At 36.0% G+C, this 16456-nt stretch overlaps 3 protein-coding genes across 4 annotated transcripts; 1 reads left to right on the top strand and 2 right to left on the bottom strand.

Annotated features, from left to right (window-relative positions):
• Positions 1 to 627: 627 nt before the first annotated feature.
• Positions 628 to 2329, bottom strand: Rpn13 (regulatory particle non-ATPase 13). Of its 2 annotated transcripts, XM_068288703.1 has the most exons (4): positions 2167 to 2329; positions 1578 to 2082; positions 1284 to 1513; positions 628 to 1184 (listed from the first exon to the last, which is right to left on the bottom strand). In XM_068288703.1, exons 1-4 carry the CDS (start codon positions 2180 to 2182, stop codon positions 748 to 750), a joined length of 1188 nt encoding a protein of 395 aa, XP_068144804.1. In that variant the 5' UTR covers positions 2183 to 2329; the 3' UTR covers positions 628 to 747. The 2 variants fall into 2 exon arrangements, with proteins under 2 accessions (XP_068144804.1, XP_068144803.1); XM_068288702.1 differs by having other exon boundaries at positions 628 to 1513.
• Positions 2330 to 2974: 645 nt separating this feature from the next.
• Positions 2975 to 8796, bottom strand: LOC137576603 (uncharacterized). Its single transcript, XM_068289826.1, has 4 exons — positions 8024 to 8796; positions 4060 to 5352; positions 3631 to 4001; positions 2975 to 3560 (listed from the first exon to the last, which is right to left on the bottom strand). Exons 2-4 carry the CDS (start codon positions 4994 to 4996, stop codon positions 3387 to 3389), a joined length of 1482 nt encoding a protein of 493 aa, XP_068145927.1. The 5' UTR covers positions 4997 to 5352; positions 8024 to 8796; the 3' UTR covers positions 2975 to 3386.
• A 5546-nt stretch (positions 8797 to 14342) lies between these two features.
• Positions 14343 to 16203, top strand: LOC137577992 (uncharacterized). The gene has a single exon (XM_068291591.1). It carries the CDS (start codon positions 14461 to 14463, stop codon positions 16201 to 16203), a length of 1743 nt encoding a protein of 580 aa, XP_068147692.1. The 5' UTR covers positions 14343 to 14460.
• The last annotated feature ends 253 nt before the right edge of the window (positions 16204 to 16456 follow it).

Raw genomic sequence — 16456 nt, 5'->3', positions numbered from 1 at the left:
CTTCTATATTTTTTCTGAGTTCATATTAAAGCTCAGCAGCCCCTATTTACTTAAAAAAAAATTATTCGAATTAACTTCTGCTTTTACTTTAGAAAGTAGTCTTAGAGGGTTAATAAACTCTTTCTTTTCTCCTCTTTCACTATCCTTTTTAAATGAGAGTTAGACTTTAATAATTTTATCTTTTAATTAAATCAAGCTATAAATCAGTTTTTAAGAAAAGACATATGTATATATATTCTTCTTTTAAACAAAGTCATAAAGAATATAACAGGTTTTTTATTTCTTTCTAAATTTAAATTTTAGACGAACATAAAAGTCAAATACGATTTGAAATATAGACTGGTATTAATTTGACCTTGAATTGACCACAAGAACAAAAATATATATAAAATATGTACATATACTAAAGGTATATACTTCTGTACTATATTGATGAATCATAATCACGGATAAGCTTCTTGGCATATATATATACATATAATTAAAGAAACTTTGGGAAAAATTATTATTATTATTATTAATTTATTTGTGTTAATATTTATGAATCAATCGCTTATCACCAGCAAGTACATATGAAAATATCCTTATTAAGATTTCCTAGGGGAAGGACAATATTTCTCATATTGGTTTACGTTTTCTGTTAACTTGGCAAATTTATTTGTAAACCGGAAAAAATAATAATTATTAAAATTGTTTACAGAGGATTAAAGGATTACAAGAAGTTTACTTCATCTGTTACGCTCTTGTCTACTTTTGCTTCTCCTCCTGCTTTTCGGTGGATGGTGCATCTTCCTTGACAGGAGTTTCAGGTGCGTCGGGTTTCTTATCGGAGGTACTAGAACCAGGCATGGTGGTGCCAGCTGGCAGACTCTTCTCTAGGGCACGTACAAATTCTTCCAGATTGCCGGAGTAAGCGGCAGCGACTGCATCGTTGGACAATTCAAATTGCTTAATAAGCGGTCCCAATTGTGCAGATTGAAGGGCACTTGAAAAATGGGCCAGAGCCTGCTGGAACTGAGGCGAGGTGATGTGGTCTTTGATCTGCTGCTTGCGATCCTCATCGGCATCCTCAGATTCGGGTAGATGGACAATTAGAGACTTGACGCAATCGGGATCCGATATAAGCTGATTGATGGCATCCGCTCCGGATAGAGCGCTGGATAGATCGATATTTAGAGAACGTCCTGCGCCATGTTCGGGGGAGAGATTGGATAAATAGGCTTGGAATGGATTGGCATAGGCTCCAGTTGAAGTCGTTCCAGAGGACGAGGACGTGTTCTTACCGGTGGCCGAGGCATCGGCATCGTTGTTATCTAGCGATGAGCTGGCACTACCAGATGTGGCTTCACCCTGGGAACTCAATTGGATGCGACTGCTGCCCGACTTGTTGCCCTTGGGGGCGGATGGTGTCCGCTGCACGGTGACATTTTCAGGAGTCTGCAAAGCCGAACTGCTGCTGCCGCCGCCACCACCACCCGATGAGGATGTATTCCGGGACGATGGAGTGCGAGAGCTGACAACAAAATGGATAACATTTAACAATAGGATCAAGTTTAAACTCCTGGACCTTTACTTACTTCATCTGACCCAGCAATGAGCTAAGTCCACCCATTTGGCCGACGCCGCCAAAGAGCTGCATCAATTGCTGTTGCGACATATTGTTGAGCATGTACTGCAAATCGGTGCTATCGTTGCTGCCGCCACCACCCCTCTGATGGGCCGATGGTGGATTATTCAACAATTCGTTGATACGACGGCAGTGCTCCTCATCTTTGTCAGTTTTCGGCTCTTGTATCCAGAAGAACATGCGACGAGTCGATGACTTGAATTTCAGCACGAAAACTCTTCCCGTTTTGCATTGGTCCACACGTTTGAACTCGAAGTCATCGGGGAAAACAATTAAATCGTCCTCCACCTTGCCAGTGGTGCGATCCTTCCAGCAGAAGTGCATTAGGCCATCATCGCTCTGGGTCATGTAGACCAGACCCTTACGCGAATCAGGATGCACCATCTTGCCCACCACGTTCATGCGCCCGGCACGGAACTCCACCAGATTGCTGCTATTGCTATTGCTAGATAGTGCTAAAATTCGCCATTGCAAAAACGTAGGCGGGGTCCATATTAATTAATGTATTAACGTTCAATTCTCTTATGATTTTAGCTTACTTTGTCTTCCAAACATGTTGCTGGATTTGTTAGTGAAATTTGAGTATTTATATTTCGATCAGCAGTTAGAATTTACAGATTTTATAATGAAAATTTGCAAGTCCCCAAAAAACTGATAATGACGAGGCAAGAAATTCGTTCAGTGTTGGAAACGACCAGACTGTGCCGGTGTTGGTCAGCGGTGAAATACGTTTAAATTGGGGCTGCCAGATAGTGCGATTTAGTTACCGCCATTTTTAAAAATTTGAAATACAGAAATTTAATACATACACAAATGCAAAATTAAACGTTATTTCAAAAGGAAATAGCGATTTATCTCGTTTTTGTATAATTAACAGACAGAGATAATTTCTCTCTCATTTTAGAAAAACACAAAAGATAAAATTAAAGACTTTCCAAAAATAATAGTTGAATAAAGAAAACGCAAGGATTTAGGATGTCATATTAACTCTGGCAATTTAAAATACTTTATTTAACCAGAATTACGATAAATTATATTTACTTCTTTTTATATAGTTTAACGATTTTACGCTCAGTTTGTGAACTTTTTCATGTAAAACATATTTAGAAGTTCCTATAAAAACAAAACAACATTTTTGATTTTTTTTTTGGGTTCATTTATTTATTTGAGAAAAAGAAAACATAAAACATTGTTATACAGTGCATTTAAAATTTAAAGAATAATCAGTTTCGGTTAAGTATAATTAAAATTGCATTTACGATATTCTGCCTCGGAACCAGTTTTAAACTAATAAGCTTGAGCTAAGCTGATAAATTGAAAATCTAAATAGTTATATTGTTTTTTAAGTTTTTCGAAAAAATTTTCAAGTGTTTCATTTTTTTTAGTATTTTATGTTTCGATTTTTTTTTCCTAAGTTTTTTTTTCTTTTCTCACTAAATCATATTTGAGGGTGTGTGTGTGTGTGTGTGTGTGTTTTACATATTTTTGTGTAAACATTTATATATTTTTGTTGTTTTTATTTTTGATAATTACTAAATTGATACAAGTGCTTTAAAGTGCCACTAAATGAATAAAACATCTTTGGAGAATAATTGTCTTCTGGTTTTTTTTAAGGATAGTGGAAAGGATAAAGTATTGTTTTTTTTTTTAGATTTTTGGAACTCTAAGTTGCAGCTGCTTCGTCGAGATGTTGTTGATTGTTGGTCAACTGGGAAATCTCATCCGTTTGGGCAGCAACATTCTTAGGCTCCTTTAACTGTCAATTCTCCACGGACATGTTGCCTATATCATCGTTTATTGATAGAACTTGGGTAATGAAATTCTGATCGGTGACCACTTCGGCCAGAGATTTGCACAAGTCGGTTAACTCGGGCAAAGGTAGACGCAGCTGTGGAGCCAATTTAGTCAGATGTTGAACTATGGAATCGGGTAACTATAGAAAAAAAAATAGAGACAAATTATTATTAGATGAGATCCAAGGATGGGCGTTTAGTGGAACCTACCTTGCCCTTGCCCACTTTGAAGGCATTGAACAAAAGCTTTGTGCGGACACGTTGCTCATTGGGTCCATCATAGAAGATGGTCAAATAGGACTCTTGAACATTAGCCACCAGGGGAAAATAGATGCCGGCATAGACCTGACCCTTGGCATCACGTGAGAGTAGGGAACGGAAATTATAGACCAGATTACGGCGTACAGTCACATCGATGGCCGTGCTATACTCCTGGGCCACATAGACAAGTGAGTTCTTAAAACTGGCCTCATCTCCGCGTATCTCCCGCTCTCTCCACTCCACAAATTTGTCACTATGCTGACTATAGTTGTAACAGTAATCCCTCTGAAGATGCGGTTCCTTAGATTGACCAAACCAGCCTAAAAGTAATAGAATTTAGCTAATCTTGTAGAGAGTTGGGCTTATGTACGAACTTACCCGTATGTGGATAGCTTTGATCAAGCATAACGGTCACCGCCCGACTCACATGATAGCCAGGATCGAGTATCATTATGCCACGGCGTCCATTAATGGCTATGCGCATGGCCACCATGACATGTTCCTTCTCGACAGCGGCATTGGCCGAATTCAAGCCATATTCCTCATCCAACTGGACATAGTCATTGCAATCGATAACCTGCTCCTCGCAAGAAACCAAATACAAATATTGCGCCAACACGGGGAACATCTGAACCAGTCTGGCCATAATCTCAAAGGCCAACGAGACACACATGTGATGACGTCGGTTGATAGGCACATCGTAGAACTGGAAGAAACTACGCAGATCCGAGCGTCTTGTACGCTTGAAACTACGATAGAAATCCATAAAAAGGTTCACGGTATTGTAATGGGTCTCTTCCAGCATGCGTTGCAATGTTGTCTCCACAATGGCATTCAATTCCTCATATTGCCAAACGTTCTCAAAGGTCAAAGTGGGCTTCACCTGAGTGGACCAATCAGGCAAGGGCAACGGATGACCCAAAGGCCAAACTCCATTCATCTGATTAAAGGCATTCAAATCATAACCATCACCCACAATCCACTCGGATTGCATGTGTTCCAACTGCTGGTGGTGGTGCTGCTGCTGCCTGGACAAAAGTTGTCTGATATCGGCATAAAGATCCGACATCTGTAATCTATCCACCGATGTCAGGTCAGTTGACCAACATCCATGGCCATTATCCTCAGCCAGTTCCTCTTCATCCTCCTCCTCATCAGCATCATAGTTGGAATAATCATCCTCACTAGATGTCGAGGGCATACGCCTGACTGCGCCAGTGTTACGCGATTGTAACTCTGACTTGGTCTTCTCGAATTGATGACGATCATTTGTTGCGCTTTCTGTAGATTGCTTCTCCATTGTAGTCAATCCCATTCCACGCTTTCTCTCCGCCAACTTCCGCTCGACGGCGGAGGCGGCTCCAACGGCAGCATCGGTGGCATTGTCTGCTGTACCCGATGCTGCTCCATCCTGTTGCTGTTCACCTGCGGCGAGTCAACTTGGCCACTCGGAGCCCCAGCGGCCCACGGTCGGCACATAGCCACTTTCACAGTCATTGAATGTTGCTTCTAGTTGAATGTTGGCGACTTGTCGTGATGCGTTCACGCTTGGATTCAATGTTGATGCTTGATCAGCAGCTGCTCCAACACTATACAGACTAATCCGGCCCTGCGCTCGGTTGAACAGGAGGTCCGGCTCGTCTCCAAATTTCGTTGTTGGTTTAGACTGATCTGTAAAAGCAATTAAATAAAAGAGTTCTATGAATTTGAACTTGAACTAAATATTTTTAGTCTCTATTAACCGATATAACTAATCGACCTTATATTTACTATATATTTGTAACTACATATCTTAGGAATGTTTCTTCTAAACAAGATCTTAGGTGTGCTTTTAGATTCTATTCTAAAGACTGATACTTCATAATGAATGGAAGGAATACCTCTTATTGTTAGATGAATATTTTGAAAAGTTTTAGTCTATTGATAGACTATAAACCTATTACTCATCTACTTTCCATAACACTATAACCCTATACATACCTAAAACCTAAGAAGGGAAGAGTGCACTCTCGAGTGTTTAGATTACGACCTTCTTCAAGTCTACAAGATAAAAAACTATTTAATGATCATTAGAGCACCAATTTGATAGTGAATTTCTTTAAAATAAATGAATAGATATGTTCTTGAATGTCCTATAGGTTTCCTCGTGATTATAGCAAATAATCTGTTTTGTTTTCTCTGAATCGAAGGTAATATATATGATTTTCTATCTATTCATCTTTTGCTATCGCTATCATACTTATTCCAAATCGATTTAAAAATTATCTATTAATTTCCAATCAAATCTTTTAGTCCTTAAGTTAATGTATCTTTTTCATAATATTTCTACTTAATTTCCCCATTTCAAATTTGGAAATTATACGTTCTTCTTTATGGTCACTCTATGGAATAAATTACTACAATTTAGTAATTAGATTAGAATTATCTTAGTCTCTAGGTGAACGTTTTGAACACAAAGTTTCTTCTACAAAAATTAGTTTGTGTTACAATCTACTACCTACTACATATTTGCTTATTAGTTTAGTTTAGTTTGCTAACTTTTCACACTTCTTTTCCTCGAATTAAAACGCAATTTCACAAATTTGTCTTGGTCTTTTTAGCAAATTTTCTACGCTTTATCTAAACTTGTGTAAATAAATAACTTTATTTTTTTTCTTCTTCTTGGCTACATTGTGAGACATTCGCAGTTTGTTTATGAATCACTTTTTACAATTAGCAACAAAATAAAAGCATATCGGATTTAATTCTATACATATAACTGATTCATATTACAAACAAAGCGAATCGACAACAATCGAGGCAAATGTTCTAATCAAAATCAGGCCCCCCAACTGATTTCAATGGAAGAGCCAAGGTTTTTCTCTCGATACAAATTGTATAACAGACACATGGGACATTGAGGAGGGATGTGGGCAACACGTGTCCACTTGTTGGTTTAATGTGTGTTTTGGCTTTAGTTTCAGTTTTAGTTGAACTTGTTGTCTAAGCAGTACTTGAGTCAAACATATTGCTTACTCGATTACTAGACCGAACCGCCCACTTCCTGCCATTTCGTCTGCTATCTCTACTTTCTATGACTTGATAAGCTATTTTTTTGTTGTTTTGTTTTTGTTTTTTATTTGCCTGGCAATTGACGACAATGAAGAAAATACAACCAAAGAAATTACAGGCAAAATAACAAAACGTCAGCAAAGATTTTGATGAAAAGATAATCGAGGTCTCAGAAATTTAAACTGGCACAACATTCATTTGATTGAATTCTATGATTAGAGTCTGACTCTTGAAGAATCTAACGGTGCAATAGCTAATTAATTTGAGTTATTCACTGAAATTGTTCATGTACTGAAAACGTGACCCATGAATGTACTTTTTGTGCCCAAGAAATACTTTTTTTTAAATTTATATAATGAAAAATTAACTATGAATTACATGAAATATGATTATAAATAAGATTCCTCTTTAATGTTTTAAAATCATGTAGCAATTTCATAGGAAAATATTTACTTTCAAGTTTTCTTGGGTTTTTCTGTGGCGAAATATGAGAAATCACAAGTACTTGTAGTGGACTTTAGAACTATTTATTAACCGTTATGACTACTGCAGAAACTTTGGAGCTAATACTTTCTACGATGGGAATTTTCGAAATTCTTTGAAATTCAAAAGATTCTAAAAATGTTCGTAGAATAAATCTATTATAGTTATATTTTTTCCAAATGTTATTATACTAAACGGGGTCCTCAATTCAAGGTTCTAAGGATCTTGTGATCCTAATTAACAAAAATTAGAAATTTATCAAGCGAACTTCTAAAGAACTTTCGAAAGAAGTGTTTTATGACAATAAACCAATTAAAATTTTTTTTTTTTTTCAAAAAGTTGTTTAAAAAGAAGGTAAAGTTTCTAGCTTTGCTTTGACTATGATATATCAAGGCTTCTAAAAATTTCTGCTTATATGTACTATCTCTAGTTGTGAGGAATATTCCTAAAGTGAGTACTTCAAACCCCTTTCTAGCCATATTTAAATTTTTTTTAGTAATATTTGCTATAATTTTATAAGAGTCACAGTTCTAAGATCTTTAGTTTTCAGTACTTTACTTTTCAAAATGTTTTTTCTTACCATTTTGATTAAGAAAATTTGCTATTGCTTTTAGTTTCTAAGGATTTAAGATCGTAAATACTTAAAAAAGAAATCTTTCTTGAAATAATAGATCTATAAATTTCTCTAACAAACATTTGAATAAATTGTTCAAAAACTTCCTACATATGGTTTCTTTCAAAATAAACTAATTTGAAATTACTTTCCGACTAAAAATATTTTCAGATAGTTTCAAGTTACTTTACTTACCCATACAATGGCCTAAGCCCGATAAACAAAAACTGTTGTTTCTTCTGGTTTGAATAGTTTTTGTAATTTCAGAGCTTATAGGAAACTTGTATATCAATCAAATCACTTGTTAGTTATTTTTCCGAATAAAAGTTGATTCCAGAAAGAAAATTGTCTGCGGCAACTTACAACAGTTGCTCTTAAAAGTTACGCGGCGGGGCGTAAAAGAAAAACACAAATGAAATGAAAAAAATAAAAGAAAAGGCAAACAAATTGTCTTTTGTTGTTGTGTTGTTTGCCAGCAGTTTTTGTTGTTTGTTTTGTTTTTTTGGTTTGTTAAACTTTTGTTTAATTTGATGTTGGTTGTTTGAATTGCTTTGTTTTGCCTGTTCAATGCAGGTCCGAGTCTTTTAACGATATTGGCGAATTAATCGACATCGAAGTGGATTTCTTGTTACCCACAGTTTTGATTTGAAATTCTATATAGTATTGCACTTGCACTTGGCTATTTTTGAATATTAACGAGAATATATTGTGAACATATATGTACATATGCTCGGGACTCCTTCCTTCTGGCTGAATGTTCTAAAGCGTTGTTGTCCGTTGTCGACGAGAGACGCGTAACGACTGAGAATCGAGTGCACTGGTCGTCTATTATATATATACACACGATCTGAATTGTATTGTCTTTGATATGGCATGTATGTATGGGAGGGCGGCCATATACGAGGCGAGGGTGCCTGTGAGGTCTGTGCGGGGCGGTGGCACAGTTTTTGTTGTTTGGTTTGTTTTGTATATTTCGCTTGATTCACACGAACACGAAGACGAACAGCAAGAAAACAGAAAACAGAAAACAAAAAAAAAAAAAAAAAAAAAAAAAATAAAAAATATATTTCAATTTATGACGCAAAAAATGTATGAAAAATTCCACATACTCTTGGCTATAGTTTCGTATCTCTTTGATTTCGTTATGTTTTGTTTTGGTGTTGATTTTGTTTTGATATTGTTTCCAAGGGTAGCGGGGGCGAGGGCCGAGGGAGGGGCGAATACGTAGAAATAAAACTATTAGCAGAGAGCCAAAGCTTGAGTTCTTGGGGTAGGATTGAATTTAAGTCGAGCAGCTGTTGTTTCCGGTGTCGTCAAAGTTTCCGGTTGCTACAATGAGAAAAACAGAAATTTTGCAAATTAGTTATGAATTAGTATCAGGGCGCTTTGATTACACGTACGTAGTGTTGGTAAGTCACATATGAAGCACGCAAACTGTTCATCAATAAATTAGGAGGGGCAATACTTTACTGGTAAAACTTTAACAATGTCTGACAGATGACAGAGATGAAAAACTATGTTTAGGAACTACTTACTACCACTTAAAATAGTGTTTAAAGTAAGTTAGTTTAAAGTTTAAAGAAGAGTAAAAATATAATAAATCTCTTCTGCCCAACACTAATGATGAGAGTTATCTACGCAACCTTTAATTCTCAATTCGCGTAAAACTTAACAAAATTGTTTTTAAAAGTCTAGAAAAAAAATTTGAAATTGATTTTCACTTCTGCGACACTAACAATAAGAGTTGCCTATCTAATTGATTGCGATTTAAAGTTTCCACTCTGTCAAACACTATTAATAAGAGTTGCCTACTCATTTGATTATGCCCAAGTTTCCACTACATTGTGAAATTGGTCACGCGTGCACTAAAAACAACATGAATAATATTACGATAATATTCCTATCATTTATTTGTTTATTTACTTTGATTTGATTTTTAGAAGTAGTTTATCTACATACATATACACAAATTCAACCTTGTGTCATGGCTTATTATGTTTATTAATAAATAAAGTTTAATGGCTTTCAAGGTATGTGTGTGTGTTTGTTTGTTTATTTGTGGTTTCTGGAGTGGAAAATTTGTTTCGTCGAACATGTCAGTCGGAGTCTGTTTATAGCCACCCTTTTACCTTATCTAATCCATCACATGCATACCCATTATGCACTCCGCAACTACTTTTCAAAGGGGTTGTAGATTAGTTTAAATGCGCATTAGCCTTTGTCTAGGTTTTGAACACTACAAAACATAGATGGGTATACATGTAAATATATATGTATTTTTTTGGCAGCCATTTTATAGGCCTAGGGCGCCATTGCAATTCTGTATATTATATATATAGATATAGAACTTTTGTTCTGGCAGCTTCTCTTATTCACACGGGCCCCCGTTCACTAGGTATATAGAACAATGCCAAAGCCTAATGCTCTTGTTTACAGTGTGTGCAAATTCTATTTCCCCCTTCGTCATTGCCCACAACCAACGACAGACGTTCACTGATTTTATATGAGGCCCCCAGGCCCCGACTTTATAGATGAGTTGAGATATTTGCGTTGTAATGCAACAAAAAGTTGTTATTGTTCATATATGTGGACAAGACAAACATTTCTGTACGGTGTACTTAAAATTTTCGGGCATAAAGGTTTACAGCAAGTGTGCCATCAAACAAAAGTGCAAGGTCACATTAATAAATGCTTTTGAATTGCCTGTACTTAAGCGCAAATGCAGGAATGAAATGCTAAAATCGGTGTGATCATGTCTGACAATAAGTAAGATAGTAATATCTACTAGATTTGGTTCCACTGACTACATTTTATGAGTTTCAACAGTAAAGAATCTAAAGAAAGTAAGTTTATAAAGTGTAAATTTTGGCTGTCAAATCTTTTAAGATCTTTAAACTGAAAAATGTATATTAATCTTAATTTTAAAGAAACTTTCTTAAACCTATTTTAAAAAGATGGCGAATATAGGGAAGTTTTAAAGTTTTTTTTCCACTTGTTCAACAATAGCAATCAGAGTTGCCTATCTCATCAATTGCTAAATCAAGTTTTCATTCTGTCAATAAGGGTTGCCTATGTTTCCAGAGGTCTTTGCTTTTGTCTTATTCTCTAGAATGCACAACGAGGTCAAAATTAAAGTTTCTACTTTATCCTTCTTGTTTCATGTGATTCTCAACTAGTTTTAGCCTTAAAGATAACCAAAATCTGCTGATAAAAGCTTTTGAAATGTAATAACACGAAAATTAAACATTAAATCAATTACAACCATTTGGAAAAAAGCTTTAAACGTTAAGAAAATTCAGGAATTTGAATGGTTTATATAATTGGTTCATAGTCCAAATATCCTTTAATATAGTTCTTTTCTAAACCTATTCCTGATATGTACTTATCCCTATTTAACAATTATATAGACCACTTTTTCATGTTTTTAATATATGTATTGTAAATATATAAAATACTGTTTATAAGATGGATTCCCCAGATTATGCGTAGTTAGTTGAACTTGATCATAGCCGTAGAAGAAGATTATGCGTAGTTAGATGAACTTGATCGTAGTCTAAGGTCAATCAAAAGTGAAATCGTTATTTTTCGAGGGCGTTATATTTGCATGCAAAAGTTAATGCAAAATAAAAATTTGTATAAAATTTGTTTTAGTTCATTAATTTGAATTAATTAATGAATTCATTCAAGCTCTTAATGTGACAATTTATGGCACACAGAGAGCAATACAAATTGAAACGGAAGCCAAAGTTCGTAGGTCAGCGTTAAAACAAAATTCGATTAGGCCATAAATAAATGGGGCTTGGATGACCAATTTGGTTTTCCTTTTTCAATGCTCATTCCCACCCATTGACGTCACATGGTGAAATGTGAGCAAAAGATGATTATATTATAGACCAAATGAAAAACTAGTTCAATGTCGTTTGTCACAATCCTGACGTCATCAGAGGCTTTAGATGTCTAAGCCCAAGACCGGCCGGCAACAGTTCAACAGTGGCCCAAGTGCCCAAGTAGGGAAGGGAATGAAGTGTCTGAATCTTCTTCCATCCATCGGTAGCAGTGGCAATGGCAATCCAATTACTTCCAATACTGTTGCCTAGTGCCACGTGTCGCCCGTCTGGGTTAGCCTATTTTGTAAACAAATTTGGTCTCGTGCCTTTGTCCTTTTTACTATCAAAACATTGTAAAACTAAGGCGCATGCCCTGGAAGTGTCTTGGAAAGCAAAGTGAGACAAAGACAATGCTCGACAAACCACAGAGTGCAATGAATTCGTTAAAGTAACAGTCGTGCCCAATATATTGGCGAAACTATGGATATGAAATGTGGGGAACTCATATAAGGCGGATTTTTGGGATCGTTCTGATTTGAAAATCGATGTATCGAAAAGGCCACAGAAAATTTAGTGTATGAAAGTATGAATTTTGTAACTTTCATTTCTTTTTTTTTATGTTTTATCAAAGTCATCTGTAGGCTCTCAAAATTTACTTCAATTTCTCAACATTCCCTTTATCTAATACTTTCAATTCAAGCTGAAATGTAACTACTTTTAGGGGATGGCACTGTGGATGAACCTAACTCCTGCCTCTCTACCTCGGTGAGAATGTGTTGCTTTTGCGCATTTTTATTGACTTTTCATTGTTATGTCTACTTGTTGTTGCTAGTGTTTTGGATCCAAGCCCCAACGCAATTCATGCTTATATTATATACAGATATATATATATGTATAAATTGTCTTTCTCTTTCCTGGCAGTGTCCTTACGGATGCAGTTTTCCACACTTCAATTAGAAAAAATCGATGGATTACTCACCCTTTGCTGGTGTATTAGTAGAAGTAGATGATATTTTAATCCTTTGAGTGTGTATGGGGAGAAAAAAACCGAAACGGAAACACAACCGGAGGATACGCCGCCTTCCACCGAAGGATTCGCTATGTCGTGGGATGACTTTTTAAAGCTTTTTACTCCAATTGTAGGAACCGTTGTAAAAAAATAAAATCAATATTATCATTTTGGTGTGCATATTGGCAAGGACAGTCATGGCAGACAACGCGACACATCAACAACACACGCGAGGGAGAGATAGGAGCTTGGAGGTTTCCTCTCACTAAGGCACAGGATAGAGGAAAATTTGAAATAACTATTTTATATATATGGGCTTAGTTTTTATGCCTTTTGCGTTTTTGTCGCATCAGGATAGGAATTATTGAGTAAAATGTTTTTGCCTCTAATATAAGTCTATGATATAATTTCCTATTCTTTGTCCGTCTCTCTCTCTGTCTTTAGATATCTCGATGTTTCGTTTATATGATGTGTAACGTTTGATGTAGAAAACTCGACTGCATGGTTGGCAACACGACGACGACGGTCAATTGAGTCACCCGTTGAAGCATTCCAGGATGGGTCTGGAAGTTCCATTGACTTGTCTTCAAACTGCATTGCAGCTGTAACGACAGGGACTGTAGGCATATGGAGCATATGGGAGCCATGGCCAAATGTTAATTGCCTTGGGTTTTTGTAGTAGGCTTTAGCAGAATCTCTTTTTTTTTTGTCATTGCAGGTGATGTAAGATTCCACTAGAAGTTATGTGACGTAGCTAAGAAAATATATTTTATAAATTTAGGTCAATTTCCGTCTGTAACGCAATGATGAAAAATGTTAACAGAATTTGAAAAGTGAATGTTTTATGTTTGTGTTTTTTAAAGTATTTTTGGCGTATACCACTTGATATTTTGATATTTTTCAACACTGTCTTTGAACAGAAATGATTTTCATGTATTCAAGAGCTTCGGAAACATTTTTGAAACTTTTTGAATGGTTTTCTATAAATATTACAAGTAATAGAATTCTTTTGATTATAATTACGAATCATGATCCATTTTCCCTTATACGATGTTTCTAAAACACAGGAAAGCATATATAATAGTCAATACTAAAGATAGGCTAGTATTCCCTATTACGATATCAAATGATTAGCAACAGATTCTAAAATTTTGGCAACATATTTTCACTCGTTTAAAAACTTCACGTGGTTCTTTAAAGTTTAAACACTTGAACTTTTGAAAATGAAAGTGTTCTTCGAAGAATATGGAATCGATGTTTTCGAAAGCTCAATCTCAAGCAAGCCTTTTGAAGATAATCGAGGAATTTTTTTAAAATTTTGCATTTTTAAAGTCTTTTATATACTCAGAAATCATGAAATTATCAATTTTTTCCTCTTAACAATTTAGAATGTGTAAACTTAAAAGTTTTCTTCGATTATTATACATATACATATGTATATTAGAGATTCGTATAATCAAAAACAGATCAAATATGATGCCTTTCGTATGGCAACCCAAAATATCGAACTTTCCATGAGCATACTCGAAAGTATTCTGTGAATAAGTATTGAAAAATTCGGAAGGATTCCCTTAGCAACAAATGATATTGATATTCTTGTGAATTATACCATACTCGAATGTTTTTTACAAGAATTATAAGTATTAGTTCTTTGCTTTATAATATATGGATAGATAAGGATGGAAAAATATCTAGCTAATATATGGATAGCATACAGTTTACTCATTAAACATTAAACGTTTTTAAAATATTTTATTTTTAGTATAAAACAGCAAAATGTGAAGCTGTTGAAAACAATGTCAATTTTTCAATATCGAGAAAATAAAACCCGACTTCTTCTAATGGTAATGGTGTTTAATGGTGTGTTTAATATAAAAGATGTCTCTGGCATTTCCGCTAATCCTAGAAGAAAGAGATTTCAAAGATATCCCCTGAGACGTCACTATAAGAACGTTCATGATCTATATGAATGGGAACCGCTGGCAGAGTTAAAGCTAATCGATAGACATGATCCGACCAGACTATTCGAACAATTAAATAAAGAGACCATAGTCAACAAGAATGTTTTACCTGGTTTATTTGGAGAGTTGGACAACAATTGGGACTATATTAAGTCGTTGAATTTCAATAACAAATTGAAAGCGGTTACGGCCGGACAATTGCAGGCCAATAGGGAGAGGGATAGGGAGAATGAAATGCTCCATGATCTTAATGAGAGTTTCCTTAGAGCAAAAACGGAAAAAGAACTACAAAGGCAAAGGGAACGTCTAGAGAATGCAGCATCGGATCGGGAATTTGAAAGCATGTTGAATGGTCAAAGAGAGAAAAGTCGAGGAGGCCTTGCTGTGATCCATACGTTTGACACGGTAGAGCCTTTGGAGCCGAAAATTAATATATTATCCAAGGCAATGAAGAAACCAACACCTAGGCCCAATTTGTGTCCCACAAAGTGTTCAACAACACCAAGAACTTGCCCTTCTACTACCACCAAGTGTTCTACCACCTGCCGGACGACTACTCCCTGTCCTCCTCCCACGCAGCCCACTGAAATATGTTTGCCCGAACCCACTCGCTGTTCACAGAATTCTCCCAAAAGGCCAGCGGAAACCAAGAAAAAACGACCACTTATAGAATCCACTAAGGCTGAACAGCTCCTAAAGATCATCAGGGGCATGAAACGGCATGCATTGTTGATGCTAAAGGATCTCAACTATTTGGAATTGGAAATTTTAGAAAAATCATCAGGTAGCTGTCCAAATCATGAATCACGAAATGAAGGACAAAGAAGTCAGTCTCAAAAAAACAGAGAGCGGCTGGATCTGCCAGGATCAAAAGCCAAACTAAAACTAAAATTTCATCAGAATTCTAAACCAACACATCAAAGTCAAAGTTTCTATTTCGGGGTACGACCTTTGGAAGCTTTGGAAGATTTAGATGAGGCTCGCGACGAAGAACTCAAATTGGAGCAAAAGGTTAGAGAAGAACATCAAATGCTGCGACAACAATTGAAAGCTAAAGAAAACCAATGGCTACAGAAGGCCAAGCGGGCACGTTTTAATGAGGCTCCAGAGGCAGCTGCTCGTCTCGAGACTGTCTATCCGAAAGTAATAGAACACGTGAAGGGAATGGACGAGGGGCAGAGCAATTCCAACGCCCCTTTAAGTCTCAAAATTCAGAATGTTGTGGCCAAGCCACTAGTATTACCTCCAAACCCAAGTGGTGAGCTTGGCTCATCCGCAAGTGTAGAAACTAAAACTGGCCTTCCCAAGCCCATAAGTGCACCTCAATCTCAGATATATTCTATAAGCGATCATAAATTGATGATTAACGAAATGACCCCGCAACAAATTCAGCCCAAGATTAGCAAACCTAAAAAGAAGAAGAAAAAGAAACAAAAGATCCTAGCTAACGTAATATTAAGACCTGAGAGAGTACCTCTAGAGGATAGAGAAAGAATCCGATTTCAGGAGCAAAAATCTCCAAGGAATAGGAGAAATAGAGGCAGATGGCGAGAATCAATCAATAACAATGACATGTGACAATATTTACATATATTTTTTTAAATTAATATATTTTGTAATAAAATCGAGATCTTAAGATTTTAATCTTTGGCGACCACATCTTAACATACTTCTAATGCTTCTTATTCCTAATAATGTCTATATATCAACATTTTTTTTTTAAAATCCTCAATTAAAGCTAAAGTTTTTAGATAAGCCGCCAAAATGCAACTCTGCGCTGTAATGGCAACGCTGAAAGTATTATTTGTGGCAACGCTTAATAAAAGGGCAA

Source organism: Drosophila tropicalis, unplaced genomic scaffold (genome assembly GCF_018151085.1).
Source record: "Drosophila tropicalis isolate 14030-0801.00 unplaced genomic scaffold, ASM1815108v1 contig_593, whole genome shotgun sequence".
NCBI lineage: Eukaryota > Metazoa > Arthropoda > Insecta > Diptera > Drosophilidae > Drosophila > Drosophila tropicalis.
Note: the sequence above shows the minus strand (reverse complement) of the source record. Positions and strands in the feature narration are given on the sequence as shown.